The sequence below is a fragment of the Varanus komodoensis genome, unplaced genomic scaffold (genome assembly GCF_004798865.1).
Source record: "Varanus komodoensis strain SLA01 unplaced genomic scaffold, ASM479886v1 scaffold9, whole genome shotgun sequence".
Lineage (NCBI taxonomy): Eukaryota > Metazoa > Chordata > Lepidosauria > Squamata > Varanidae > Varanus > Varanus komodoensis.
This window is the reverse complement of record NW_025336598.1, coordinates 27,388,658-27,416,611: the sequence shown is the minus strand read 5'-3', so window position 1 is coordinate 27,416,611 and position 27,954 is coordinate 27,388,658. Positions and strand designations below refer to the sequence as shown.

General features: G+C 45.8%; 1 protein-coding gene across 1 annotated transcript in view; it reads left to right on the top strand.

Moving 5' to 3' along the window:
• The first annotated feature begins 2,594 nt into the window (after nt 1–2,594).
• The window catches only part of ITGA6 (integrin subunit alpha 6), a 67,628-nt gene continuing 42,268 nt past the window's right edge, over nt 2,595–27,954 (top strand). Inside the window, exon 1 of the mRNA XM_044418283.1 lies at nt 2,595–2,840. Within this exon, the coding sequence (XP_044274218.1) occupies nt 2,686–2,840 (155 nt within the window). The 5' untranslated portion in view covers nt 2,595–2,685. The remainder of the gene's footprint in view (nt 2,841–27,954) is intronic.

The window sequence follows — 27,954 nt, the reverse complement described above, 5'->3', positions numbered from 1 at the left end:
TTTGAAGTTTTATTAGTTCCCTTAGAGAGGTTTCCTCTTTGAAGCCAATGTGACCATGTGAATTTTTTTTTTTTTTTTTTTTTTTTTTGCGGGGGGCAATTTTCCACTAAAATATAAATTAAATTCAGTAGCACTAGGAGCACTGTTTCCAAACTGGTACACTCACACCATGCAGCAAGATTAAGTCCAGATTCACCTCCTCTCTGATGGGCTCCATCACTGACTGTTCTAGCACATAGTCATTTGGGGTATTGTGAAATTTAACCTTTCTGTCATGACTGGAACATGCATTATCATGTTAATCCGAGGATAATTAAAGTCATTTCTTTATCTGATTGCCTCCTTGCTTTCATTCTCCATCTCAGGATCACCATGGACGTTTTGGTCAGGGAGATAATAGCATATGTCAGAACTAAATTGAAGCATGGCATTGCCACCCACCGAAGTTTTGTGGAGAAGTTTTCCCCTTTTAAGGTTTCTGCTGTGATTAACATTATGCCCAGACAGACTCACCTCCAGTACAGCCTTCCCTGTCCTTCCTATAGAGCTTGTATCCAGAGATGAGAGTATCCTATATATATATCCTACAATTATGGTTTTGTTCTTTCAATTTAATTTTTGTATGCATGCCTTTTTAACTTTTGCTAACCACCCAGAGAGCCTTGGCTATTGGGCAGTAAAAACCCCCCAAATGAAATAAATAAATATTCTTCTGATTTTCTCTATTCAGTCTGTTTTCTGTTATGCCCAATATAACCATATATTCCCTTAACACTAATCACTGCAACTCTCCCATCTGGCTTTGGAGGCTTCTACTATTAGCAAAGAAAACATCTCTACACTGTGTCCCTCCACAATGATCTCAGTGGTCTTTTATAGGCCTCTTTTCTTGGGTATCTTTCAATGGCTTTCATGTTTCACTTTTGTTCATGGACTGCTTCTTTCCTGTCCCCACTTGGGCATTCAGAAATATTCTCACCTTCATCTGCTGGGGATGAACATGAACAATTGGAAACAACATCCTTAAATGCGCATGCTCTGAAAAGATCTACAGATATAAATGATGGGCATTTAAGGAGGTGTGTTTATCATCCACCATTGATGTGGTTGCTTCAGGACACACAAGGCAAATGCAACTGTTGTGTAAAGTGGTTTTAAGTTGCAAGATAGTATGCAACAATGAGCAATTTTCCTTTACTGCCCTTATAGATTTGTCACAGCCACTGCCCAATCAGTGCTTCCAACCAGGTGCACAGACATGGGTGCATAAGGACATTATCTTAGTCATAGTCTTGTTCTTTGCTGCCTCAGGGAGAGAACAGCTAAACAGAACGGGTGTAACTTATGGGAGAACATTAGGAAAACGTTCCTGACAGCTGGACACTGGAGCATGTTGTTCAGAGATTTCCTCAACATGGTGTTCCGCTGGCATCTTGGACTAGCATCTCCCAGCCCCTGAATCCTGGGAGTTGTACTCCAATTTATTTATTTAAAGTATTTATATGCCGTCCTGTCGCGAAAGCCTCAGGACGGCTCACATAGATATTTGAAAATCACCAGACCGGGGAAGGCTGACTTAGAAGCCAATGGCCTCTCCTTTGCTTGCACTCTTCAAGCAGAGGCTGGACAATCATGCAGGTGTTCCAGCACTGGGTTTCCTGTAGGGAATTAAGGCTTGGACTAGATGGCTTGAGATCCTCTGCAGTGTAGTCTTTAGTGCTGGACTGGGACTCGGGGGATCTGGGTTCTCGTCCACACTTGGCCATGAAGTCAAGTGAGAATGATTACTGCCCCTCCGTGTTGCAGTTGGGAGAAAGCGGCACCCTTAAGGTCGGCTAGCAAGTCATGGCAAAGGCAATAATGCTTTCCAGTACTAAGACAATATAATTTCGGGAAAGAAAGGCTATTAGGAGCTGCAGATCTACATGTCCACATGTGCCGAATGAATGAGAAAATAGCCAGAGAGGGTCATTGTGATGAGAGGGTTTGGCTGGGATCGGAGAAATCCGGGTTCTAGTCCCCACTCTGCCACAGAGCTCACCGGGTGACTTTGGGCCAGTCACGGGCTCTCAGCCCAACCTACCTCACAGGGTTGTTGTGAGGATAAGGAGGAGATTGATACTGTAACACCCTTTGTAAGAGTAGAAGCAGTATATAGCTGTACTACTACTACTAACAGACAGAGGAAGCAACAGCAACAATACTCGTGAAAGATATTAAGAAGGCGCCCCCTCCAGCGCGGGCTCTGGCACCGACCCAGGGCGCCGGTGCCTTTCCGCGGAGAGCCACGGCCGGGTCTGTTCGGCCCGTCTCAGCAGCCGCCCCCACGCGTGAGACCTGCTAAGACCCGGGTCGGGAGCCCGCGGGGCTGCAGGGGCCGCGCCGAAGGCTGCTCCGGGAGAGCCCCGTCCGGGCGGGGAGCCACTCGCAGGGCAGCGGCGGCGGGAGCCCGGCGCTGGGGAGGCAGCGCGGCGCAGCGCAGGGCAGGGCAGGGCAGGGCGCGGGAGGCCGTCGGGAAGGAGGGCGGGGCTCCGCGCTTGTTGTTCACGCCGGAGCGCTCGAGCGAGTCTCTGGAGAGAACAAGGGGCTCATTCAGCGCGCGGCCGGCAGGGCCAGCAAGGCGAGCGCTGCCCGCCAGTCCGCTGCTCCCCGCTGCGATTCCGGCGCACCGTCGGGGGCCGCGCCATGCCGCCGCTTCTCTACCTGTCACTCTTGCCGGGGCTGGTGCTCGCCTTCAATCTGGACACGAGCAACGTGGTCGTGTGGAGCGGCGATGCGGGCAGTTACTTCGGGTTCTCCCTGGCCATGCACCAGCAGCTGGTGCCGGAGGACAGGCGGCTGTAAGTGGCTCCGGAGCGCGGCCGCGGTGGGGGCTTGGCTGCAGCTCGATCTCGGCTCCTGGGAAAGGCGGGCGGGCGGGCGGGCGGGCGGGGAGGGGGCAGCAGGGTAGCTCGGCCTGCCCAGTCCTAGACGCACCGTGCAGGGGGCTGCGGGAGACGCGCCTTCTCCAGCCCTTCCTTCACGTTGTGCTTCTCCGCTCAGCTGCAGGCTCGGTGGGATCGGGAGAATCTCGGCTGGGTGAAGCAATGATTGACAGGTTTCAAATTCGGATTGAGCTCCCCCCTCCCCCCCAATATATATATAAGCTTTGCTGGTTTTGAATCCTGATTGGAGGCGCACGCGCCTGTGGCAGATGTGCAGGTGGTGGGACCGGGCGGGAGGAATCCCCTTCGTTCCCACAGGCAGCAGCTGGAAGCGGTTGCTCGCTTCCCCCTTATCGCTCCACACCGAAAAACGTGCATTTACACGGCCCTGTCGCCACAGATCAGGCTGAAGGGATTCTGGATTCGCTCCCACTTGAGAGAGCGGAGCCGCCGGAGGCGCAAGCTTTGAAGTTTGTTTAACGGCGGTGCCCGATTTCTCCACCAGGGGATTGAAGGTGTGGAGGGGAGAAGGCGCCCGCACTTCCGCCGGTGTGTGAAGCAAATCTCTTCCCTCCAGAAAATAGGTGTGTTGGTGTGTGTGGTAGTTACCGCGCTGAGCAAAACGAGGAGTCGGGCAGAAAGACCAGCCAACCATCCACCTGTTAGCGGCGGATGGTTAGGCTGGAAAACCAGATGAACCAGGCATCGCGGCGATCGGATGGGGCAGATCAAAATGTCGGAAGGGAGCTGGTATTTTGAAAAGCTGCCTCTGACTGAGGTGCGATTTGCAACACGAAAACAGCCAACAAACACCTAAACCCTTTTTCGGGCAGGCCTGCCTGGTTTAAAAAGTAGAGCGGTTCGCATGAGGCTTAAAAGCAAACTCAACATCAGAGAAAGACTCTGCAGGCTGAGTTCGAGTCCAAACAAACTCTGCCTGCTGAGATTTTGCATTCTTGGTCCTTGCTAACAAAGAATGTCGAGCTGGGGGTGTACTTCAGCCGGAGGACCATCCCCCCAAGGGAATGTAAAACTTCTCAGGTCAGTTCAGCAGCGAGGCCAAAGGGCGGTGCTAAAATAAGCAAGCATGTTCCCCTGTGCAGGAAAACACATTTAAAAGACAGAATGCTTGCTTTGAACTGCATTTGAATGCTGGCTTCTTTGAAACAGAGAAGTAAGATGAATGGGAATCCCTTCCCTTTTGTGTGTGTAGGGTTGCCCTGCTATGCCAGGCGATCTTGCTGAGCCATCACAAGGGACCTGCCCCCAACTTCTTCTGCTGATCTATGGGTTAATCAGGCAGCCACTTCACCCGGAGTGAGAGAATTTCACAAGCGGTGGGGTGGGGAGCAATCCCGCCTGCTCCTCCCCCATTCGCAAAAGTCTGGTCTGCAGAAAGGAGCTGGTGAAGGTTTTTGGAGAGCAACACAGGCTGGTGCTAAAGCAGGCAATCCTAGTGATTTTAAAATGGTATTGATGCTTGCATGTTTGGCATAAAAGTCGGTTGGATGCAGAAGCCAAGCTTATCTGTTTGAACGACAGGGATACTTAGTGCTCACACCTGGAAGCCAGGTTTTGCACTGGAGAAGAATCCTGGCAATGAACAAGGGAAATAACTGGAGAGATGCCACCCTTAGAGTAAGATGAAAATAGGCCTATTTTTTGGCAGATGATTTGGTGAAGACAGAACTACTGAAAACAAGACTGATTAACTTGGACCAATGAAATAAGTTAGGTGTAAGAATTTTTTAAAGAAATGCAGTATTTTCATGCTTAGCATTTATGCAAATTTTATTTACATAATAGAATTTATTTATTTTTTTGTTATTTGTTTTTATTTGTCGTTATTTTTGGCGTCAGGTGAAGACCTTTTTAATCAAATGTTATTTTAATTGTTAATATTATTTATTCATTTTATTCTTTGGCCAGGGCGACTTAATTTATATTGTTAATTTATATTGTTAATTTATATTATTCTATTTTGAAGTTTATTTATGGTTGTGAGCTGCCCCGAGGCTTCGGCGAATGGGGCGGCATAGAAGTCTCCTAAATAAATAAATAAATGTCAATTAGAACGTTCAGTGTCTTTTTAAATGTATTATCTTTCAGTCTTTATAAACAACCTTGCAAATTAGACTGGTATTATCTCATATTAAATATGGGGAATTAAGGCTGAAGAGAAAGTGACTTCTCTAAGGTGTTCATTAAGAGGTAAAATATAAAACAGGACATGCTGGACTTACAGCACAATCTTATGCATGCCTACTCAGACATCATTTTCACTGAGTTCAGTGTACTCTCAGATGAGTTTGCAGCCTTACAAGACAATCAGGCATAAATCCCACTATATTCAGTGGGGCTTTCTCAAGCATTGATCCCTTAGTCACTGTGCTAGACCCATTGAAGAAAGGTTGGTTTTCCCCAGGACTTAAGATGAACAACCCCTGTCAACTCTTAAATGTTTTATGTGAAATAATATATATGGTGGGAAGAGGTGCCTAGAAATGAAAAATCCTATTTGGGGTGTATAGCGCTGGCAGCAATGGCTCTCCTGGGGTCGCAGGCCGAGTTTTCCCAGCCCCACCTTGAGTTGCTGGAGGTTGAACCCAGGGCCTTCAGCATGCAGAGCTGGGGCTGCACCACTGAGGTGCGTCCACCCCCTGTAGCCCTAATCTTTGGATGAAGAATCCTGCAACATGACAACATTTAGCTCCTTTCATAATACATTGCATTTCGTTCTGGAGCAGAGAAAGATTAAAAAAAATCCCATTCCTTTTCTTTGCCCTGGAGGTTCTGGTGAGCTGCCACAAGTATGAGCAAGTACTTTCTTTGCGAATGGCTGAATCATGTTGCTGCAGGCGTTGGACCAAGATCTACCAACCTGTCTTTTGGCTGTGCATTTTTTTCCTACTGGCTTGCTCACAGCCTTTCTCTGTATGTATATTGTTATGTATAGATGTTCCAGACATACCATGGGAGACTCCATGGCTCCAGCTATGCACATGCAAACATTATTTATTTTATGATTGCAATCCCAGACACTCACTCGGAAAATAATATTCATATATTATTCATATGTATGTATGTATATATAATATATATAATACAATATGTATATTAAAATAGTACAGTTAAATAAATAGGATTTGTCCCTGGCCTTGTAAATATGTTTAGGATTGGGGTAAAATGCTTTTTAATAAAAGGCAATGAATGTGAAACAATCAACACTTAGTGCATTAGATACATTTTCAGGGGCTCTTGTAGCATCCATCCAGATAGTTTGGATTACAACTCCCATGAGTCCCTATCTGCATTGCCAACTATTAAGGATTATGGGCGTTGAAAAAATCTGAGTGCACCAAGATGTCTACTTTGGACAATCACAAAAGGAATAAACAGTCTAGTGACTCCCTAAACAAATTTATTATGGTATTAGCTTATGCAGTCTGAATGCATGAATGTTATACTAGATTGGTAGGCATATATGCAGATGGATTAGAGAGAGAGGAAAAGTATCCAGTGAGATCAGAGGGAAAACTTCATACAAAAATCAGAGACTGCTAATACTATTAAGCCTTGAATGGATGTAAAATAATTACAGTGACTATTCACAGGCTAACAAGTCTGCCCAAATTCAGCAAAGGATTTAATTTAGGTTATTCAGGACTAGTTCACATGTGCTGCTTTTTGTGGAATAACTCAATCCCCCTGGGGATATGCACTATGCAAGAAAAGTCTGTATTTATTAATCAATCCATAAATAAAATGTTCCTGGCTTGCACCGATGAGCTTGTGTTAATGATGGTAGTGGGGAGAGAGCTATTTTTAATTTATGCTGCATTTTCATCTCGCCATTCCTTCATAGAGCTCAAGGACAGTGTACTTTGTTCTTCGCCACCAACCACCCCGATTTTATGATCACAACAAGGTTGTGTGATAGGCAGAGAGAGACAGAGATGGTGGTCCAGGGTCACCTAGTCAGCTTTGTGGCTGAGCAGGGATTTAAACCTGTTTTTTTCCCAGCCTAAAGGCATTGCTGTAACCACCACTCTGGGTCTCCAACTAACCCCAGGGTAAATATTTCCACTGCTAAATGCAGTGTAGTTGTCAGAGTAGAGGGCCAGGCTGGGTGTGGAAGGGAGTTCTTCAGGGCATCTGGAGGGCACCAGCTCTGGAAAGGCCAGAAGAGGCTCCTTCCCTGGTTTCGTATACCTTGGTACCATCAGTAAAACTGTTTATTGCTTTTAGACATATGCCACTGCAGACAATATACCAAAGCGAAGTACTTAAAATGAAGACAAAAGGCATGAGTATTTGGGAATCACAGTTCTCATCTGACACAAGCAATAACTAAAACCCAACTTTTATTAAAACTTGCGTTAAAAGCGACCCCAAGTTTAAAAATTCCCCGCAGTATCAGTGGCTATCCAAAGTTGCCTGCAACAGATCCCCCCCCCCCATGTTAGTGAGGGCTCTCTCTTCTGTGTGGAAGTTGGATAGCTATACGATAATCGCCCTCTTAGTTTTGCCCTAGTTCGATGGGTGAGGAACGCTGCGGGAAAGTCTTGTTTTCATTTGTTCAACCGCAAGCCGCTAGTTGCTGCTGCTGTTACTGCTTTTAATACGTTGCGTTTATATTCTGCCATTTTTCTGTTGCAAGGACTCAAGGCAGTTTACAAAGTTCTTCTCCATTTTATCCTTACTGCAACAACCCTGTAGGGGAGACTAGTCTGAGAGTCCATGACTGGCCAGAAATCATTCAGGAAGCTTCATGGCTGAGTGGGGACTAGATCCCCTGAGTCCCAGTTCAGCATTCTTTAAGTGCTACACAACATTGGCTATGACAAAAGTTTTAATTTACCCTTCCCTTGCCCAGCGCCCTCCAGATTAGTTGCACTACAATCCCCATCATCCCCAGCCAGTGTTGCTCATGGGAGATGTAGTCCAACAGATCTGGGTGGTGCTGGGCTACGGAAGGTTGCTCCAAATTTCAGTCCTCATAATGCTCTCTACCTGGGTAGTTGGAGTGCTGTCTACAGTTTTCAGAAAGCTTAGCGAAATCTGCTCACAGATGTTGTAAACTGTGTCAAAGTGTCCTTGCTAGTGGATCATTTGCCAAAATACATGCCTGGAGAACAGTGAGATGAATTTTCTGCATGATTTAAATTGACCCGGCTGGGGTTTTGTTTTTTGTTTTTTGTTTGCCTCAAAAGCTACGCATTATGGTGATCCTAGGGAGATTTCAACACTATTACATTTCTAACCTGTCTTTTATCCTTTGAGGAATTCAAGATGGCTACACAATTCTCCTTCTCTCCTATCTTATCCTCACAACAACCCTGTGAGGTAGGTTGGGCAGAGAGTCTATGACTAGTCCAAAGTCACCTGGTAAGCTTGTTGCAGAGTGGGGACTAGAACCCAGATTTCCTTAATCCCAGCCCAACCCTTTCACCACACTGACCCTCTGTGGCTATTTTCTCATTCATTTGGCACATGTGGACATGTAGATCTGCAGCTTCTAATAGCCTTTTCCCCCCAAAATTATATTTTCTTAGTACTGGAAAGCATTATTGCCTTTGCCATGGCTTGCCAGCTGACCTTAAGGGTGCCACTCTCTCCCAACTGCAGCATGGAGGGGCAGTAATCATTCTCACTTGACTTCTAGCAGTGATAGGCAACATGCAGCCCCTGCTGCCCCCAAATAAAACTAAATATTTTTCTGAGTGTGAGAAGCATCCATAGCAGCTATGGAGGGCCCAAAGGGTCAGAACTGGCTTGTTTGCAGACTCCGTGGTCCCCAACCTGATGGACATCATATCTAAAAAAATTATTTTTATTTCCTGGTGCTCCCAGGGTAGGTATGGCAGGAAGTTGCTGCCTTGTACAAACTAGATGAAAGTGTATGTAAGACACTTCGGATATTTGAAAGTATTGTGTATCAGATCCGAGTGATTGCCAGAAACTGCATCCACAGTTTGATAGGGAAGTTGTATATCTTGACAGTTAGGATTTTGGATAATAGCCTATAAAATGCTGACATTCTTTCCTCATGCATCTTTTTTATAGCCTTTTCACTGCCAGAGGCTACAAATAATCCTCGACAAGGTTCAGGGCAATACAGTAATCCACACTCAAGGGTTGAATATGGGTTGAATCGTGGAATGTTATGGAAATGTGTGTTATTGTGTTGCCAAATCCAGCAGAAATAACAAACCCTGGTGAACAACCCATAGTTTACAACCCAGCAACAATCCATTGGTTCTCAGCATGGTTTGTTTGTGGTTAACAAGCAAAGACTTGGAGTTGTGCATCTGCGTTCAGACATCGTGCTAACCCATGTTTCCACAATGACTCACCCTCAACCCATACTTGACCCTTGAGTGCGGGTTATTATGATGTGTGAACCCAGTCACTGTGTCCCCTGCCCCATACCAAATCTAGCATCCATTTGCTTCTCCCCATTGTCACAGGAGCACAGGCACTTAGATCTGCAAGTGATTTCTGGTAGGTTAGGGAAGAGATTCTGATTTCCAATGATTTAACAGTAGCAACAACAACAAAAATGTTTTTGGTTCTCCTAAATTAGGCTGCTTAAATCAGTAAAACTGGGGGCGGGAGAGGTGAAATATGAGTAGATTTATATGTGAAAAGATTTCACAAATCCCTGGGCTGAGCATGTGCTTGGAGGCATCGCGTTCCTCAATTCTTCCTGAGGCAGGTGCTCTGTGGCACCTGACTCGGGCTGGTGGACCTCAGCCTTCTGCCAAAAGTCAGACTCGATCCTGAAAGCCTGAAGTCCACCTGATGCTAGACTACATTCACCTCCTCTTTTCATATCATCCAGATACAGCTCTACTGACCCAGCATGATCAATGACATTAGACAGTGTATCTCGGCAAGCTGTTTCCTGAAACAAATAGAATTTTTGTTAGAGGAAAATAATCTTAACAATCTAATATAAACGCAACTAAGGTGCCGTCTCTCTGGTTCTACTCTGCTATGCATTCCTGTGTGACTTGATTGTAAATCCCATGTAAGCCCCGTAGAAAATGGTGGTTTCAAAAGGTCGCTAGCCAGGAAAGGATGGAGAGGTCTGTACTCGCAGAGCTTGATGGACAGCGCAGTGTTGCGCTGCCGAAGCTCCAGCTGCGGTATGCGTGCTATGCGTCGCAGCTGTTCATATGTCGGATGGTATGGCTCTAATGCCATTAATTAGCTTGGCTCGTCCTGTGCCTGCCAGATGTTTCGGACTGGAATTCCCATGGTCTCTGACTTATAACCCTAGAGGCTGGGGCTGATGGGAACTGCATTCCCCCACAAAGCAGGGGAGGCAGCACCAGTTTGGGAAAGGGTGAGCATTTGTTTTTTGTAAGAGAAGAGCTAGCTAGTCCTGAGCTCATGTAGCAAAGATGGGCTCGAGATGGGCATTTTGGGGGTTAATTTGTATGTTGGGTTTTTCTTCTGTTAGGAACATTTTTTCTACATAACTGATGAAAATTCAGTACATGCTCTGGTGACGCACACATCTCCATGGTCAGATTTATGTTTCGCATCATCTCTAATTATGGTTGAGATTTGCGTGAGTGTACTTTACAGCATGTTGTTTTTCCAGGTATGTCGAAGCACAAAGTATGCTCCTCGCACACCTGCAAAATCCAGAGGAGGAAATGCACATTTAATACCTCCCTGTTAGTAGGGACCCCACCCCTCTTTAATTATCTTTTGTAATTGGAAAATAATCCACGTGAGGCAACGGCATGTTTTCATAAGTCAGTCTGGGGAGAGAAAACAGCCCCGGAGGTGCAGGAATCTGGCTGGGTTAAAGCTGATACTGCAAATTTGCACGTTCTCTGGGGTGTATGTGCTGCAGAGTGGGTGGGGGTTAGAAGGAGATGGGCAGGTCCTCTTCTGCGGGCACGTTTTCAGCATTTCGCTGCTCCATTGGCAGTTATGTCATGTGGTGGGGCTTATGACTTCCATTCTGCTTATTTCCAGACTCTACTTTCTGCTCCTCAAAGCTAGGTGTGTCTCCGTAACTCAGGAGCCCGCTGGGGAAAAGGCACGTTGCTTAATGCATTTACTAAAAACTCATCAGTTGCCCTTAACCTGTCATTTTCTCTGCCTTTTCACAGCTCAAGTGTTCCCTCTCTCACACACATCTAAAAGGGCGTTTTAAACTTCCAAAGTATGTATTAATAATTGAGATATGTGCTAATCCTAAACAGAATAAACCATTTGGAGGATTCTTTGCATCGAGGGTACTTCAGGGTGCAATTCCATGCATGTTGAGACCAAAAAAGCCCTGCGAGTCTCACTGTGGCTGACTGGGGGATGCTGGGAGTTGTAGTGCATTTTTTGTGGCTGGCTATCAGTGGCTACTAGACACAATGGCTACAATAATACCTCTAATGTCAGGAGCAGTGGATCTCCATGCTGGGGAATACAAATGAAGTCAGCAAAACTTACTTCTAAGCAGGCAAGTATGGGATTATACTATAAACCAAGTTACTGGTTAGCAATTAAAATAGGCTTGAATGGCCTTGAGAATGTCTTAATTAAATGTTTGCTGATGCAAATCTACTTTATTTAAATGATTTAAGCTGCACTTTCCCACCAAGTGCTGCTTAAATCAGTTTCCCAGGTAGCTGATAAACAGAGTTAAAATAATTCCAGAGGCTATGGATAGCCTTTTCAGCAGCCTTGGGGTGTGTGGTGGGGTTATCGGAGAAGTTTAGAAGTCAGAGAAAGCCAGTGGGGTGTAGCTGGACTGGGTTACAGCCCCTCAGCCCAACCTACCTCACAGGGCTTTTGTTGTGGGGATAAGAGTTGAGAGCAGCAGCAGGAGAATGATGTAAGCCTCTCTGCGTTTGTAAGTAAAAAGCAAGATATAAATATAATGAATAATAATTAAAAGCAGAACAGGATTGCTAGTGCTTTTTCTACAAAAAATGGTAATGTGATCATGAGACTTTTAATTGACACGAGAGAAAAACCTTTCTTGTTCTCAGTTGTACTTGCACATTCTTCTATCCCCACCCAAGGTTTTTCTGGAAAGTTCTCTGCCCTTCTTGCTTTCATGACTCCCTTCTTTAAGTCAACAGCAAAAGAGGTTAACACAAAAGCCACAGCGGAGGCCCCAGTTTCACCTATCAGGATAAAGGGGTGAAACAAACTTCAAAGTCCACGTAGGGATCTTCAGATGTGAATGTTTTCCCCTCCTTTTTTGGAAGGGTTTGCCAAAATGCTAGAGTCCACTTCCACCACGGGGCGGGGGATTTAAGTGACAGCTGGCTTCTGTCCTGGTATGGGCTGCCAGTCGGTAAGCCAAAAAGCAACAACGAAACAAGCCCCGTCTGTTTTTGGTCCTAGCAACGGATAAACTGCAGAGCGGAAGAAAGTGATGCAGGAGTGCTTCTCAATGACACCTAAGGCCAGATGAAAGCACTAGGCGGAAACCTGTATAGATAACAAGGCTTTGCTGTTTGTGTGCTTGTTGGTTGGGATGCAGAATTAAATTCCTTCTTTCTTCACACTGGTTTTATACTGACAACATCTGAAACTGTAGGAATTTGTAACTTGTGTTAGTTTATGAAGTAGGCACTGAGAGCGGGAGTGTGGCGTAGTGGTTGGAGTGCTGCACTGGGTCTTGGGAATTCCTGATTCCAGTCTCCACTTGGCCATGAAGCTCAGTGGGTGTCTTTGAGCTAGAGTCAGTGGCTCTGAGCCCGACCTACCTCACAGGGTTGTTGTGAGAATAAAATGGAGAGGAGGAAGAGGATTGTGTAAGCTGCCTTGTATTCCTTATGGGGAAAAAGCTGGGACATAAATATAGTAAGTTAAAAAATGTGATCATAATTCGTGGAAGAGCAGATGTACTTCTTGTAGAACCAGGATGTCCAACCTTTTGGCTTCTCTGAGCCACATTGGAAGAAGAATTATCTGCGGCTGCACACTGAATACACAAGCACGAACCAAAACTGATGAGCACAGAAAAAAAGTATGCATAATTTTTGTGATATCTGCCACTACAGATAAGCAAAAAAGGCCTCACATAATCCTAAAAGAGCATATGTATGTTTATTTTACATGACATTGTGGCACGACATTGTTGTCTACAAGGTTCATGCTCGAGAAGCACATAATGGAGTTACAAAATCAAAAAATCACAAAAAAGCTCATCCTGTTTTAAGTAAGTGTACGATTTTGGGTTGGGCTGCATTCATAGTCACCCTGGGCTGCATGTGGCCTGAGGGCTGCAGGTTGGACACCCCTGATATGGAAGGTTTGCTGCACCTTTCAACCTGCCCCCGGAGGCACAGGTCTCACTCTGTCTTGTACTGGCCAGAGCAGATGCGGGGTGGGCAGTTTGGGCAAGTCTGGGGACCATTTTGCCCTTGGATCCCTGCCCTCCAAGGCACATTTCCCAAACTGCCCGGGTGCTGCTTGTTTGTTTAAAAAAGAGTTCATGAGAAGACCTTCCAGATAAATAAATGAATAAATAACAAATAGTATAAACAAAGACATCACACCAGGAAACAAATCTCAAAGAATGCCTTGGGTGTTCTAGTCATCTTCTTTTTGTTAGATGTGGCCAATGTGGTGTAGTGGTTAAGAGCCTGGGACTGGGACTCAGGCGATCCGGGTTCTAGTCCCCGCTCAGCCATGGAGCCAACTGGGTGACTTTGGGCCAGTCACAGACTCTCAGCCCAACCTACCTCACAGGGTTGTTGTTGTGGGGATAAGATGGAGGAGGAGAATGATGTAAGCTGCCTTGAGCCCTTTGTAGGAAAAAGGCAGGATATAAATTGAATGAATGAATGAATGAATGAATGAACTTGGCCGCATTCACAGAACCCTCCTGGCCCATGAGGTCCACATCAGGCAGTTGATTGTTCCGACAAGCCATAATTTGTGCCCAGTTACCGTTAGCACAAACCACAATTGGCCTCCAAGTCAGGATTAGAAATCACACGTAGGATTTGGAGGGAAATGGAATGGTGGGCAAATGACTTTTTAGGGTGGCTTGTCATGTTTGGATGCCATTTTAAGCCTGGTTACTGTGAACCAGGAAGTGTTTGAGGGCACTGGAGCATGTGGGGAGGAAGAGTGGAGGTGGAGGTGGCGTGGAGGAAGCCCGAGCGCTGGGGCTGGGTTCATGGGGCTGCCATGTCTGGGTGAAAGTGGCCATTTTGATCCTGCCTGAAATTGCCTACCTGCCTGGTGTTGCACTGTGGGGCCAGTGTGGAAATACATCATCTTTCCTGGAATACCCTGTGGCTGGAATGGCTTTTCAAATGCAGATACCTCAGAATAGCATTAGGTTTCCGGAAATCGCCTCTTTCATTTTCTGCGGAATTGGCAAAGGCAAGATTGAAATTGGTGTATAGAATATCAATGCATTTCTTATTGCATTAACATAAATATGTCCGCCTTATGCTGCCAGATAAAGTGATGTTCTCATTGTATGGAAAGCATAGCTGAGGATGAGGGAAATGTATCTAAAAATCACACTGGGACGTGGCTAGACAGAGGAGTGATTCACATTCTGGGGGATGAAGTCAAAGAGTTGTGCTTAGAGGACAACTTGAAATCCATGAAGCTTAGTTTGCTCAAAATGAACAGGCCCATAAGTTCAGTGGGTTCATTCTTCTTCTTGTGCTAGTTGCAAAGCCGTGTCCGACCCATTGCGACCCCAGGGACAACATTCCTCCAGGCCTTCCTGTCCTCCACCATCCCCTGGAGTCCACTCAAGCTCACACCAACTGCTTCAGTGACCCCATCCAGCCACCACATCCTCTGCCATCCCCTTCTTCTTTTGCCATCTGTTGTTTCCAGCATTAGGCTCTTCTCCAGGGAGTCCCTCCTTCTCATTAGGTGGCCAAAGTATTTGAGTTTCATCTCCAGTATCTGGCCTTCTAAAGAGCAGTCAGGGTTGATCTCCTCTAGGACTGACTGGTCTGATCACCTTGTGGTCCAAGGGACTCGCAGGAGTCTCCTCCAGCACCACAATTCTTTGTGTCCGTTCTATCCATCTATCCAATTCTATGCATCCACCTATCCATTCTATGTATGACTAAATTTGGATCTGGCCTGCTGGAAAGATCTTGTGTCACCCTCGAAGGCCCGCTGTGACGACTTTGCCAAGCATTTCAGGGAGAAAATCGCTCAGATTCACCACGAGCTTGACTCTGCTATTGAATCAGATTCTACTGGGGAGACGCCATCGACGCCATCGAGTCCACAGTTAATGGATGAATTTCAGTTGTTGCGGCCTGATGATATGGACAAGGTGCTTGGACAAGTACATCCTACCACTTGCTTACTAGACCCATGCCCATCTTGGCTACTTAAGAAAGCCAAGGACGGGATTGGGACCTGGATCCTGGAGGTAGTCAACTCCTCTTTAAGAGACGGCCGGGTACCTGCCCCTTTAAAGGAGGCGGTAGTCCAGCCAATCCTAAAGAAGGCGTCACTGGATCCAGACGTGGCCGCCAATTATAGACTGGTGGCCAACATCCCGTTCCTGGGCAAGGTGCTAGAGCGGGTGGTGGCGGGACAACTCCAAGCACTCTTGGATGAAACTGATTATCTGGACCCATTTCAGTCCAGCTTCAGACCCGGGTACGGTACTGTATCTGCCTTGGTCACCCTGTACGATGACCTGTGCGGGGAGAGAGACAGGAGGAGTGCATCCCTGTTAGTTCTCCTGGACCTCTCAGCAGCTTTCGATACCATCGACCATGGTATCCTTCTGAATAGGCTAGCGGGACTGGGGGTCGGAGGCACTGCTTTGCTATCTCAATGGCCGATTCCAGAAGGTGGTGCTGGGGGACTATGGCTCTGCGCCATGGCAGTTATGCCATGGAGTACCGCAGGGTTCCATTTTGTCCCCTTTACTGTTCAATATCTACATGAAACCGCTGGGAGAGGTCATCAGGAGGTGTGGGCTGCGGAATCATCAGTACGCTGATGATACCCAGCTCTACCTCTTGTTTTCCACCAGTCCAGGTGAGGCAGTGGCTGTGCTGAACCGGTGCTTGGCCGAGGTAATGGGCTGGATGAGGGCCAATAAACTGAAGCTCAATCCAGACAAGATGGAGGTCCTGTTGGTGGGCGCCGTTGTTATTTATTTTTCGGCACCAGGCTAAGATCTTTTTATTTAAAACTTATTTTAATTGCTAAATTATTGTATTAATTAGGATTTTAAAATTTTTAGCCAAGAATGCACCGAGGGTTTTTAAATGTTGTTTTTTTTTCTTTTAAATTGTTATATTATTATTATTTATGTATGTTTTAATGTATTCTTTGAGCCGCCCCGAGGCTTTGTTGCGATGGGGGCGGCATAGAAATGTTTTAAATAAATAAATAATAAATAAATAAGTTGGCCACATGAGTGTGGTGTTGTAGGACAAGTCACGCAGATTTTCAGGCACAGGAGCCAAATCTAGCCTGTCTGCTGGCCCAATCTGGCCTTCCTGTTCTCCCCAGACGGCCAGACCCCCTTCTCCCAAACCGGTCATGTGATGGTTCTCTGGGCTTTGCAGTTTTCCCCTTTCTAAAAGGGTTGAAAAGCATCCCCTAAGGCTTAGTTATTGCCTGAAAGAATGTGAAGCTGAAATACGTGCCGGTTTTGAGTGTTTTGCACTCAGCCTTTCTGCCACTGGCCCTGCTCTCTACTGGAACTTGTTCCCCATGTCTTGAATTATATTGCAGAGGTCAGAAGGGAAAAGACGAGTCTGCACTAGCTTCCCCCGATCTGGTGCCTTCCACACTTTACAATTCCCATTGTCCCGCTTGCGGTTTGGTGCTGCCTGCCCCCATTAAAGACGAAGCAGCATCTTCCTCTTGAAACTGCACAGGCTGCCCATCAGACTCATTGCTATTGAGCGTCTTTGATGGACTTGGAAGGCAGGTTGGGTAGCACTAAGTTTTTGCTTTAGATCTGGGCAACAGGCTGTTTCTTTTCATCCAGGAGATTATGAGCAGCTAATTTGTTCCAATTCCTTTCTCTTCCCTGGAACTATTAAAGCCTGTTAAATCCCGGAATGGTGGAATGGTGCTTTCATTTGTAAGGAGAGAGACCAGAAAAACAAAACACACACACATGACTTTTCAGATGTAAACACTAGAGATTTAGGAGCAGGCCTTTGCCATGTAGCCAGAGATGTGCCACACAATCTTGCCTTTTTCTTAAATAGTTCTTGTGTCTAAAGGGAACCTGATTTTGAGCAAAGCTAAGAAGTGGCGTATGTGAATGAATAATTTAATGCCTATTGGGATGAACACAGTAAAACTCTTCTGAAAAGGCTAGTTGTTGCCTACACAGAAGCTGTGGAAAGAGACATTCCTGCTAACCAAATGTATCATTTTGTTACATTTCTATGCTGCCCAATAGCCAAAGCTGTCTGAGTGGCTCACAAAACAGAGCTCAAGTCTTAGAATCATGAAACATAGAATAAATGTTTAAAACAAACAAAGCCAGCTACAGTGAAAAACTAAAGGTAAACAAATAGTAGCACTACAGTAGAAAAAGATAAAAAACTGTTTTTAAAAACGGAAGAACTAAAAAGCCTGGCAGAATAAAAAAAGTTCGTCAAAAAAGCTACAAAGTAATGCCAAGTGAGTCTCTCTGGGGATGGTATTTCGTAACTGGGGTGCCTCTTACCTGGTCCGTTGGTGGGTGCAGCCCGGGAGGCCCAAGGAATAGTTTCTGGTGCATTCCAGTGCAAACGGATCTGGTCTCCTGCACTGAAGTGCAGATGGGAACACAAGTGCAGAACAGCATAAAGGAAGGCCTGTGGAGGCCACCAGCTTCGCACACAGAACATTTATTCATTTATTTGATTTCAGACTATCAGCCCAGCCCAACCCACCTCGCAGGGTTGTTGTTGAGATTAATGAGAGAGCAGAAAGAAGAGAATGGTATAAGCCGCGTTGAATTTGTTTGAGTTCTTTGTAAGAAAAAGGCGGGATAAATATCGCATAAATAAATGCATGAATAAAACTGGTAAATGCAGTCAGGGCAGTTTGCAATCTTAAAGTCAAAGAAAGACAAAGTAACAGTAATGTCAAAATAACAAGAAATGTATCAAAAGTATAAAAAACAATGCAATCTTAAACATTGCATGTATATGATAAGGAAGTAAGGTGGCTCTCTCTGGAAAAGGCATTCCACAAAAATGGGGGGCCCAATTATGGTACTTATGGAAGGAACATTTGCACAATTGCCATGGACCAGAAACACACTGAAATGTCCCTTCTTACTTGCCACATAATTGAAACTTGTAATTAAAATGTAGTAAAACAACTGTTGTTGTTGTTGGTCGCAAAGTCATGTCTGACCCATCGCGACTTCATGGACAACACTCCTCCAGGCCTTCCTGTCCTCCACCGTCTCCCGGAGTCCACTTAAGCTCACACCAACTGCCTCAGTGACTCCATCTAGCCCCCTCATCCTCTGCCGTCCCCTGCTTCTTTTGCCATCTGTTGTTCCCAGCATTAGGCTCTTCTCCAGGGAGTCCCTCCTTCTCATTAGGTGGCCAAAGTATTTGAATTTCATCTTCAGGATCTGGCCTTCTAAAGAGCAGTCAGGGTTGATCTCCTCTAGGACTGACCGGTTTGATCGCCTTGCGGTCCAAGGGACTCGCAGGAGTCTCCTCCAGCACCACAATTCAAAGACCTCAATCCTTTTGCGCTCAGCCTTCCTTATGGTCCAGCTTTCACAGCCATACATTGCAACTGGGAAAACCATAGCCTTGACTATACGCACTTTTGTTGGCAGGGTGATGTCTCTGCATTGTAGTATGCTGTTTAGATTTGCCATAGCTTTCCTCCCCAGGAGCAAGCGTCTTTTAATTTTTTGTCTGCAGTCCCCGTCTGCGGTGATCTTGGAGCCCAGGAAAATAAAATCTGTCACTACCTCCATTTCTTCCCATCTATTTGCCAGGAAGTGAGAGGACCGGATGTTATTATCTTAGTTTTCTTAATGTTGAGTTTCAAGCCAACTTTTGCACTCTCCTCCTTCACCCGCATCAAGAGGCTCTTTAGTTTCTCTTCACTTTCTGCCATGAGAGTGGTATCATCTGCATATCTGAGGCTGTTGATATTTCTCCCAGCAATCTTAATTCCAACTGGTGATTCATCTAACTCCATCTTTCTCATGATGTGCTCTGCATATAAGTTAAATAGGCAGAGCGACAGTATACAGCCTTGCCGAACTCCTTCCTCAATTTTGAACCAATCAGTGGTTCCGTGCCCAGTTCTCACTGTTGCTTCTTGACCTGCATATAGGTTTCTCAAGAGACAAATAAGATGGTCTGGTACTCCCATCTCTTTAAGAATTTGCCACAATGTGTTGTGATCCACACAATCAAAGACTTTAGCATAGTCAATGAAGCAGAAGTAGATGTTTTTCTGGAACTCCCTAGCTTTTTCCATGATCCAGCGTATGTTGGCAATTTGATCTCTAGTTCCTCTCCCTCTTCGAAATCCTGCCTGTACTTCTGGTAGTTCTCAGTCCACATACTGCTGGAGCCTAGCTTGTAGGATTTTGAGTATCACTTTGCTAGCATGTGAAATGAGTGCAATGGTGCAGTAGTTTGAACATTCTTTGGCATTGCCCTTCTTGGGGATCGGAACTGACCTTTTCCAATCCTGTGGCCACTGTTGAGTTTTCCAAATTTGCTGGCATATTGAGTGTAGCACTTTTACTGCATCATCTTTTAGGATTTTGAATAGCTCAACTGGAATACTGTCACCTCCACTAGCTTTGTTGTTGCTCAGACTTCCTAAGGCCCATTTGACTTCACATTCCAGGATGGCTGGCTCAAGGTCAGTGACCACTGCATCGTGGTTGTCAGGGAAGTTAAGCTCTTTCTTGTATAGTTCTTCTGTGTAATCTTGCCACCTCTTCTTAATCTCTTCTGCCTCTGTTAGGTCCCTGCCATTTTGGTCCTTTATCATGCCCATCTTTGCATGAAATGTTCCTTTCATGTCTCCAGTTTTCTTGAAAAGATCTCTGGTCCTCCCTAGTCTGTTGTTTTCTTTCATTTCTTTACACTGTTCATTTAAGGCATTCTTATCTCTTCTAGCTGTTCTCTGGAATTCTGCCTTCAATTGTTTGTATCTTTCTCCCTTGTCTTTCGCGTCCCTTCTTTCCTCAGCTATTTGTAAAGCTTCCTCAGACAGCCATTTTGCTTTCTTGCATTTCTTTTTCTTTGGGATGGTTTTAGTTGCTGCCTCTTGTACAATGTTGCGAACCTCCGTCCATAGTTCTTCAGGCACTCTGTCTATCAGATCTAATTCCTTAAATCTGTTTAAAACGACTGTAGGATTGATCAAAGAGGCTGCTTATAATTTAAATGGGACATATAATTTAAAGAACATTGAACATCCGAATGAGCAGCCATGTTTTTATGTTGCCCTTGAAGATCATCGTGTCTGATGCCAGACATAAAGATTGGGGGGAAGGTTCAGTAGCTAAGGCAGCAGCAGCAGCAGCAGCAGCAGCAGCAGCAGCAGCAGCAGCAGCAAGAAGGTTCTCTCTCAGCCATCTTGCCCCAGGAAAGCATGGGTGTGTTTGCTGAGGGGACGTACCTGGAGCAGGACCTCCATTAGGGATGTTAACGGCTGACCAGCCTTACATGATAGAAGGTGGTCCTTCTGGTACCCTCTGAATGGTCTCAGACCATTTAGGACACTATCGATCAAAATTGGTGCTGTGTCAGAAAACGAACTCTGCTAGGATCATCTGTAATTGCTTCAGCGCTTTGTCCTTTGGGTAGTTTCACTCTGATACCATGCTGGTGACCTACTGTAATGTCCTCTCCATCCAGAGCTCAGCAGCAGTTCACCTGCTCTGCCTGCAGGATGCCACAGCGTCAAGCCCTACATCTCCAGGTAAAGGCTCCCTGTTGAAACCCAACTGCCAGTCAGTGCTGACAGTACTGAGTTAAGCCAACCCATGTTCTGACTCAGTGAAAAAGCAGCTAGCTTCCTGCTGCCTCTCAGAACCTTGAGTAGAAGCCAAAGGGCTCTCTGAAATAAATGTGAAAGAAAGCGATTTGGCTGTCCTGGCCATTCGGACTTTGACCTAGCATGAAGTAATTGACATTCAGTCTGTGACTCAGTAGGCACTATCTAGAGCCTGAGGCCAAAGTCCAGGCCTTTGCAGCCCAAGGTCCCGTCCCTCCATGGTGACTCCCTAGAAGAGAGTAGCAGATACCTATGATCATTGAAGGGGCTGCCCAGAAGCTCTGTAATTGCCCAGCTGCGCTGCTGTGAGGGCCACATTCGCGACACTTAACTGAGCCATGCCAGTGTCCCTCCATGCAAGGATGGGCCTGGGTGCCCAGCCGTAGGGAGGAATGGTCACATGTCCCAGCTGCAAGCACAGGTGGAGCTGCAGCAAGGAAACGGCACCCTCTGAATGTTATTTATTCTAAGGCTAATAAAAGCGCAATGTGTTTTGAAAAGCTGAATTAAATCCCCCCTCCCCCTGCAGACACAAAAGTAAAACAGAACATTTCTCACTGCACTGTCTCAGTCAAGGTGTTTGGCATCTTAGCAGAAGCACCTCGTTTGGAAAGCTGAGAAGTGGCTGCTTCCAGCGTCACCCTCTCTCCCCCTCCTTCACTTTTTTCTTGTTAAAAACCTAGCCAGAGGCTCCACCGAGAACCCCCTTTCTCCTTTACAAGACAATTGTCCAGGAAAGTTCTCACAGAAAGGGCCAATCCTTGACCAGAATTAAAATGAAAATGGGTTCTCTGCTGATCTGAAGTATCTCAGTATTGGGCTGAATATTGGGGAAAGGGGCATTGTTCCAGAACTATTAAATCCAAAGCAAGATGGAAGTGGAATAAAAATGAGCTGAAATAAAAGATGTCTGCTCAGTGAGGGACTTTTTAAAGGGCAGCCACACCAAAGACAGGACTTGCTTTTAAGATTGATTTCCCCCACCCTTTCATTTAAACAGCCCAGGCTATAAAATTAATGGGTTGTTATGGAATGTTTTGCTCTGACGGATAATTGCAGCTCAGCCCTTGCTGTTCATTTCGATGGGAATTTCACTCCCAAATGAATAGGCTAAAGATTGTGCTGGGCAGCCTGGTTCTGTGCATCATCATGGGAAGCAAAGGCCTTTCCTCTTTGTTTTTTCCTCTTCCTCTTCCTTTAAGACATGGTCTTAACAGCCTTGATCTTGGAGTGGGACTAGTTGCTCAAGGATCTGTTTTGGGCCTTGTGGGGCTGGAGCAACAGGCTCCCAGCGAATTAGCAAAAGTGCCAGCAAAAGAACGTATTCCAAAGTGACTGTGCAATAGTTTGGAAGTTGACACTCCACGTGAATGCTAAAGTAGGCACCCTTGAGCCAGCTAGAAGCGCCGCCAGAACCAAACCAGGCAAAGGTGGGGAAGTATGACAAGGATGTTAGCTGCAGATTTCGGCTCAAAGTCTAGCTTTGCTGGAAGTCATATATGGATGGCTAAATTTGGTCACACCACTCAAACTAGAACTGCATGTAGTTGAAACTCCTAGGTTGCTTGAGTGGTAATTGGATCGCCACAGCTGCCCCAAACATGGTAACTTCTTGATGTTTTAGACTTCCACTCCCATCAGCCCTACCCAACATGGCTAATGACAAGGTATGATGGGTACTGTTCTCCAAAACATCTGGAAAGCAGCAGGTTGCCTTTCTCTCAGCCCTGACTCTGTTCTGACTCAGGCCCTTCCATGGCTCTTGGATAGACTATATGCCCACCAAAAATCTTATCTGTCGCTAGATAGCATGAATCAGAGAGTAAAATGGGCATGTTCCATATTCAGTCAAGGGGTGAGAATAGCCCATCATCCTTAGCACAAACGCCTGCTTAGAGTTTGCAAATGCTGGGAAGGTCCCGCGTAGGGAGTGGACAAGAGAACATCTTCTGCAGTGAACTGAGCATTTATGTGTACACATTTCTTCCATTCTGGCTAACATTCATGCTCCTAATGCCCCCAGTGGGAACAGGAAGGCTCATGGATATCAGACAAATATGCGCAAAAGCATAGTCTGCATATCAGTTTAATCAAGTTCTGGCAGATGAGCCCCTTCCAAAGAAAATACTCAGAAGTATTCAGAAACGGCTTTGATTTCCAGAGGTTGGTAACAAAGAGCAGGGAATGGCTTCCTCCATCATGCTCTGTTTGTGAAGTTTCCAAAAACCTCTAGCAGGACATTCTTGAAGATGAACTGCAGGACCAGAGGATGGTTACTTAGATCCAGCAAGAGAATCCTGCATCCACAAACCCACTGAGTATTTTCATAATATGGTAATCAATCACTTACTGCCCTAGTGGGCTGAGGCATATGTATAGCACTGCCAAGTGCTTAAATTCCTCCTCTGACCTCTCCTTCCAGAAGAGGGAGTGTACTGCAGGGTTCTGCTTCCATTACAGATGTTATTTATGACTAGCACTTTTATATTTATGACAAGCTACACCTGCCAGAAGAAGATGCACCCTTGGGGAATTTGAAGAAAGAATTCACAAAGTTTTGTGCAAAATTTCAGTGGGATTCCACTAGATGCTTAAGGAAGGATTTTAGCCCAGTAGCAGAACACATGCTCTGCATGCAGTAAATTCCAGATGTGATACCTTTCTTAGGTTGGGCTAAGAAAATTCCTGTCCAAACCTCAGGGCTAGGTCTTTCTCCATGTAAAGTAGCTTCCTGTTTTCCTAATTTCTTGAATAGGGTTTGACTTTTGAGCTGAATCCTGTTTATACTTACTGCTATTTATTTGGGGGAAATGGCACAATAGGGAATTTCTGTGATCTCCAGGGTTGCACAAATGAAAGCTGTGGGTTTTCTGGATTCAGGGTGACTAGATTCAAAGTAAGGCTTCTGGATCCTCTTTCAAGTTGTACAGGAGAGCTGTTTCTTGTTCGTGCAAATCATATCTGCTGAAATGCCCTTTTCGGGACCATTGTGCCAGGAACTCAGTGAATCAATAAATGCATTTGGAACAATGTGATGAAAGAATAGTCTTGAGTGCAGAAATAAAAACAAACAAACGAACAAAAAAAAATGCCCAGGAACCCCTGTCCTTTCTTGCAGCTTAGCCACATCTTGTCACCCCAAGAAGCCTTTCATTCATGTGCATTGATCAGATTTGCTTTCAATCCGCATCTCAAAGGAAAGAAAGTGATGTTTTTAAATTGCCCTAAGCATTTCCTCCAAGCTAAACCACATCACACAATGTATGGGTAGGTTGAAGTTTCAAAGGAAATGTGTATTTGTCAGGGAACACCCAGACCTGGCAGCCAACTGCTGTTTGTATGCTTATCTGTGGCATGGGATAAATTTCACCTTGATCCTCTTTCATTCCTTTTTAAAAAAATGTTATCAAACAAATTTGTTGACATTGCTCTTTTAAAAAAGTTCTGTAAGCTTTGAAGATATATCTTAATGTAGTGATGGCCATTGGCGTGTCTGTAGATTGTGTTCCACCCAGTCATAGGCACAGTTGCTGAGGAGTAAATTCTACAGACTTCAGTGGGGCTTTTGCCGAGGGAGGGGAGTGAAGTTCCAGGGCAGGCATTTAAGGGAAGAACTTGGTGCTTTTTCTTTCTGGGGAAATGAAAAGGAGGACACAATAAAGGTTGATGGCAGGGAGTTTGGGGTACACACAAGGAACTCCTTCAGACAGTGTATAATTAAGTCCTATACACATTTACCTGGGAGAAAATCCTGTTGAACTCAATAGGGGGTATTTCTGCATAGACATACAGGATTTTTTCTTACTGTCCTGATGTCCTTCAGATGTGGCACTCACCTCTAGTTTAAGATGCCCTTTGCAAAGAATTAGATCTGCCTTCTCCTACCCAGCACTTTCCCAAAGTTTTGCACCTGTTCTATACTTTCCAAGGATGGTTATATTCTGAACATTTCCGGAGGGTGCTGCATTGGAGAAGGCTGCATCAGAGCATTAGACGCCTTCTGTGGAGGATAGGTCTTGTTGTGGCTGCTAGGCAGGACAGCTAAAAAGAGCCGTGTGTTCGGAGGTAGCATCTTGGGGGAAAAACTTCCAGTGATGAGTTTTCCAGGGGCAGCTGTATGGCCACCACAGATAGGCAGCACTGGATGGTGGATGCTCTGTCTGGTAACTGAATGTGTGAACTGAACTGAAGTGTTATGGCTCCAGGGCATGGCACGCCTCCTGTGATAGACAGCAGCTCCGGCTGGGCCCTTCCTGAGTCCTGCTTCCTTCTCTAGCAGCTGCCTCTAGAATTTTTTGCAGCTAAGCATGTGGCAGCTCTTGCTGACCGGATGCCCTCCAGAAGCAATGGATCACAGCTCTCTCCACCCACCACCACCATAGCCATTTTGGCTTAGAATGGTGGGGGCTCTAGCCCAATTCATTTGGAGGGCACCTGGTGGGAGAAAGTCGGGCTGCGCTCCTCCACTGAGCTGTGGGTCCTGCCCTGCCTACATGGCAGGAAATGCCGTGTTGAGCAGGGTGGGTGCATCCAGATGGATTTCACACATGCTGCTTAATGCATTTGTAAGATTCCATATTCAGAGGGTGTATGTGAAAATCAGAAGCGCAATTTGAACAGACCCGCAGCTACATTTTAGCAGTTGGCAGCCTTGAAGCAAGGTGGATCTGCAGCTGCATTTCAGACTTCCTGCGTGTTCTGGGTGGAGGAGTATGCCTGCGAACAGGCCTTCAGCCACCATGTTTTCTCATCACGGTGCGACATTTGGGGAGGGATTCTGTTCACGTTGTAACTCCTCAGTCCTGCATGGAAATATGTCTGTGGGTGCGGAGGACTAGAAGCCTCCTCAGATTCTCCCTGGCCGGTTTCTCTCACTGTTTCTGGGAGAACAGACGAGGTTGCTTTCACTGGGCCTGCTGATTCCACCTTCTTTCCCTAATGCTCTCAGTGAAATGGACAAAACCATGTCTGGGTTTCAGTGGTGCTAGTGAAAACTTTGCCCATGCATCCTGTTCCCCTGTGACCACTGTGCCTGGTTTGGAGAACAGAAAGGAAGTTTTAATTCATTCCCCCTTTCAGCACATCATGTAGTACACCCAGTACTTTATTTTCTAAAAAGGAAGGGAGGATCCAGTAAGGCACTGGTGAAAGGGGCAAAGAGTTCCTCATATTTTGTTCTAATTGGAGAGACTGGGGGAAGGGGACAGGATGGGTGAACCCCCCCCCCCATACTTGTGATTAGATCAAAGCTCTGAGGGAGCAAACCTCAGAGCTGCTTGTTTGCATATTCTTCCATCTTAAAACAACAGGCAGAAAACTAGTAGAGTGGGAAGAAAAGGGTCTCCCTCAGCTCTTTGGTTGTTCTCTATTTGAAACAAAGTTTAAATGTAGGGGATTCTTTTAAAGAACGTACCGGTGCTTGAAGCAAAACGATCCAGGCCGCCACAAACCATTTTCCCTTTTGTTTGGGTGCGCAAGTCACCTAGGCGCAAGTCTGGTGGTAGAAAAGCATGGGCCAGACTCTTGTTTTGGCAGGTGTGGAGGTGGCTTTTAGAGTGGTTAAAGCATAACAAATTAAATGTGGCAACAGGTGGTAGAAGAGGTTTCTGGGTAACAAAGCAGATATCAATGAATATACATTTCATAGAGTATTTATGTGATATTTTAGTGATTTATTTTTAACATTTATAGACTGCCCCATAGCCCAGAGGGCTCTCTGGGTGGCTTACAATAAGATGCAGTAAGATCAACAGTAGCTATACCAATTGGCCTCACTCCAGCAAAGGAGCTGGTGCCAGAACCTGCTTCAGAGCAACGTCAAATGGGCAATGCCCGTTGGCACCATCCTTTGGTGATGCTCAAGGGCGCCACCTGCTGAAGAAGAATGGCCATCGGGGAAGGCAGGTAGCTCTCTACTGCTCTGGCCCTTTCTCCCTCTCTCTCGCCATATTGAGGCCGCAGTGGAAGGTGGAGTGGGGGGAAGAGTGACGGGGGCGAGGGCGGTCCAGCAGCGTGGGGCACGGCAGCAGGGTCATTGTATGTATGCCATGCATGTGCAGACGGAAAAGAGTCCTGCGAACCTCAGCGTTGCCTAGTTGGCTACACTAGAGAATTTTCTGTCTCAACATGGACAGGATTATGCCCTGGCTTAATTCACATAAGGGAAAGTCACGGTTCGTGAGTCAGAGGAGCAGCAGTAGCCCTGTCACAGGTCCCTTGTGTGAAGAGGTGCCCAGGACGGCGGGCCCTGCTGCTGGCTCGCCTCCCTCACCACCTGCCTGGGCTCGCTTTGTCCTGCTGCGCTCAGTAAAAGAAAACCTAGCAGGAGTCCAGCCACTGTGGATGCAGAAATGCAGGCAAAAGACGGCTTCTCCTGCTGTCCTTTCCCTCGACCTGCTGGGTGCTCTGACGCGCCCGGAGCTGTGAGTGCAAACACAGATCCATGTGAATGCATTTGCAGAGCTGCCTGAAGGGGAGGCATAGGGCTGCTTCATACACTTTTTGTGCTTATGGCCTGGATGCGTGTGTGTAACTGGAAACACAATCGGTAAACATTTTAAATTTAAAACATATATATCTCCCTGTATGATATATAATCAAGAAACATTTTTTTAAAGAAAACCCAAAAGACAGCTGTATTGGTCCATGAGGAAGAAAAAATCTGAGATCCACAGTGGGGCTATATTGTGTTAGCAGGTTATCTATTACAACTAAGCTGCATTCTACAATAATATTTAACTTTTCAGCCCTCCAGAGCTCTGAATCAATTAATTGGTACAAAGAGCAAGGGATGGGTCAGTACTTCTCCACAATTTCCTGTAGTGTGTAACATCTAGCCTAAGGAAGCTTTCTGAAGAATTCAAACACTTTCAAGCACTTGCACATTTCTGTGGAATTTGGTTCGGCGTGGCTCCAAATAAAGATACTTAATTCTTGATTACTTCCCCATTCTTTTGTAATCTGCTCATGTAAATACTATGCCAAAATTATGTTTACTTCCTCTTTAAACTTATGAATGAGAAGAAGATGATGAAAGAGAGAGAGAGAGAGAGAGAGA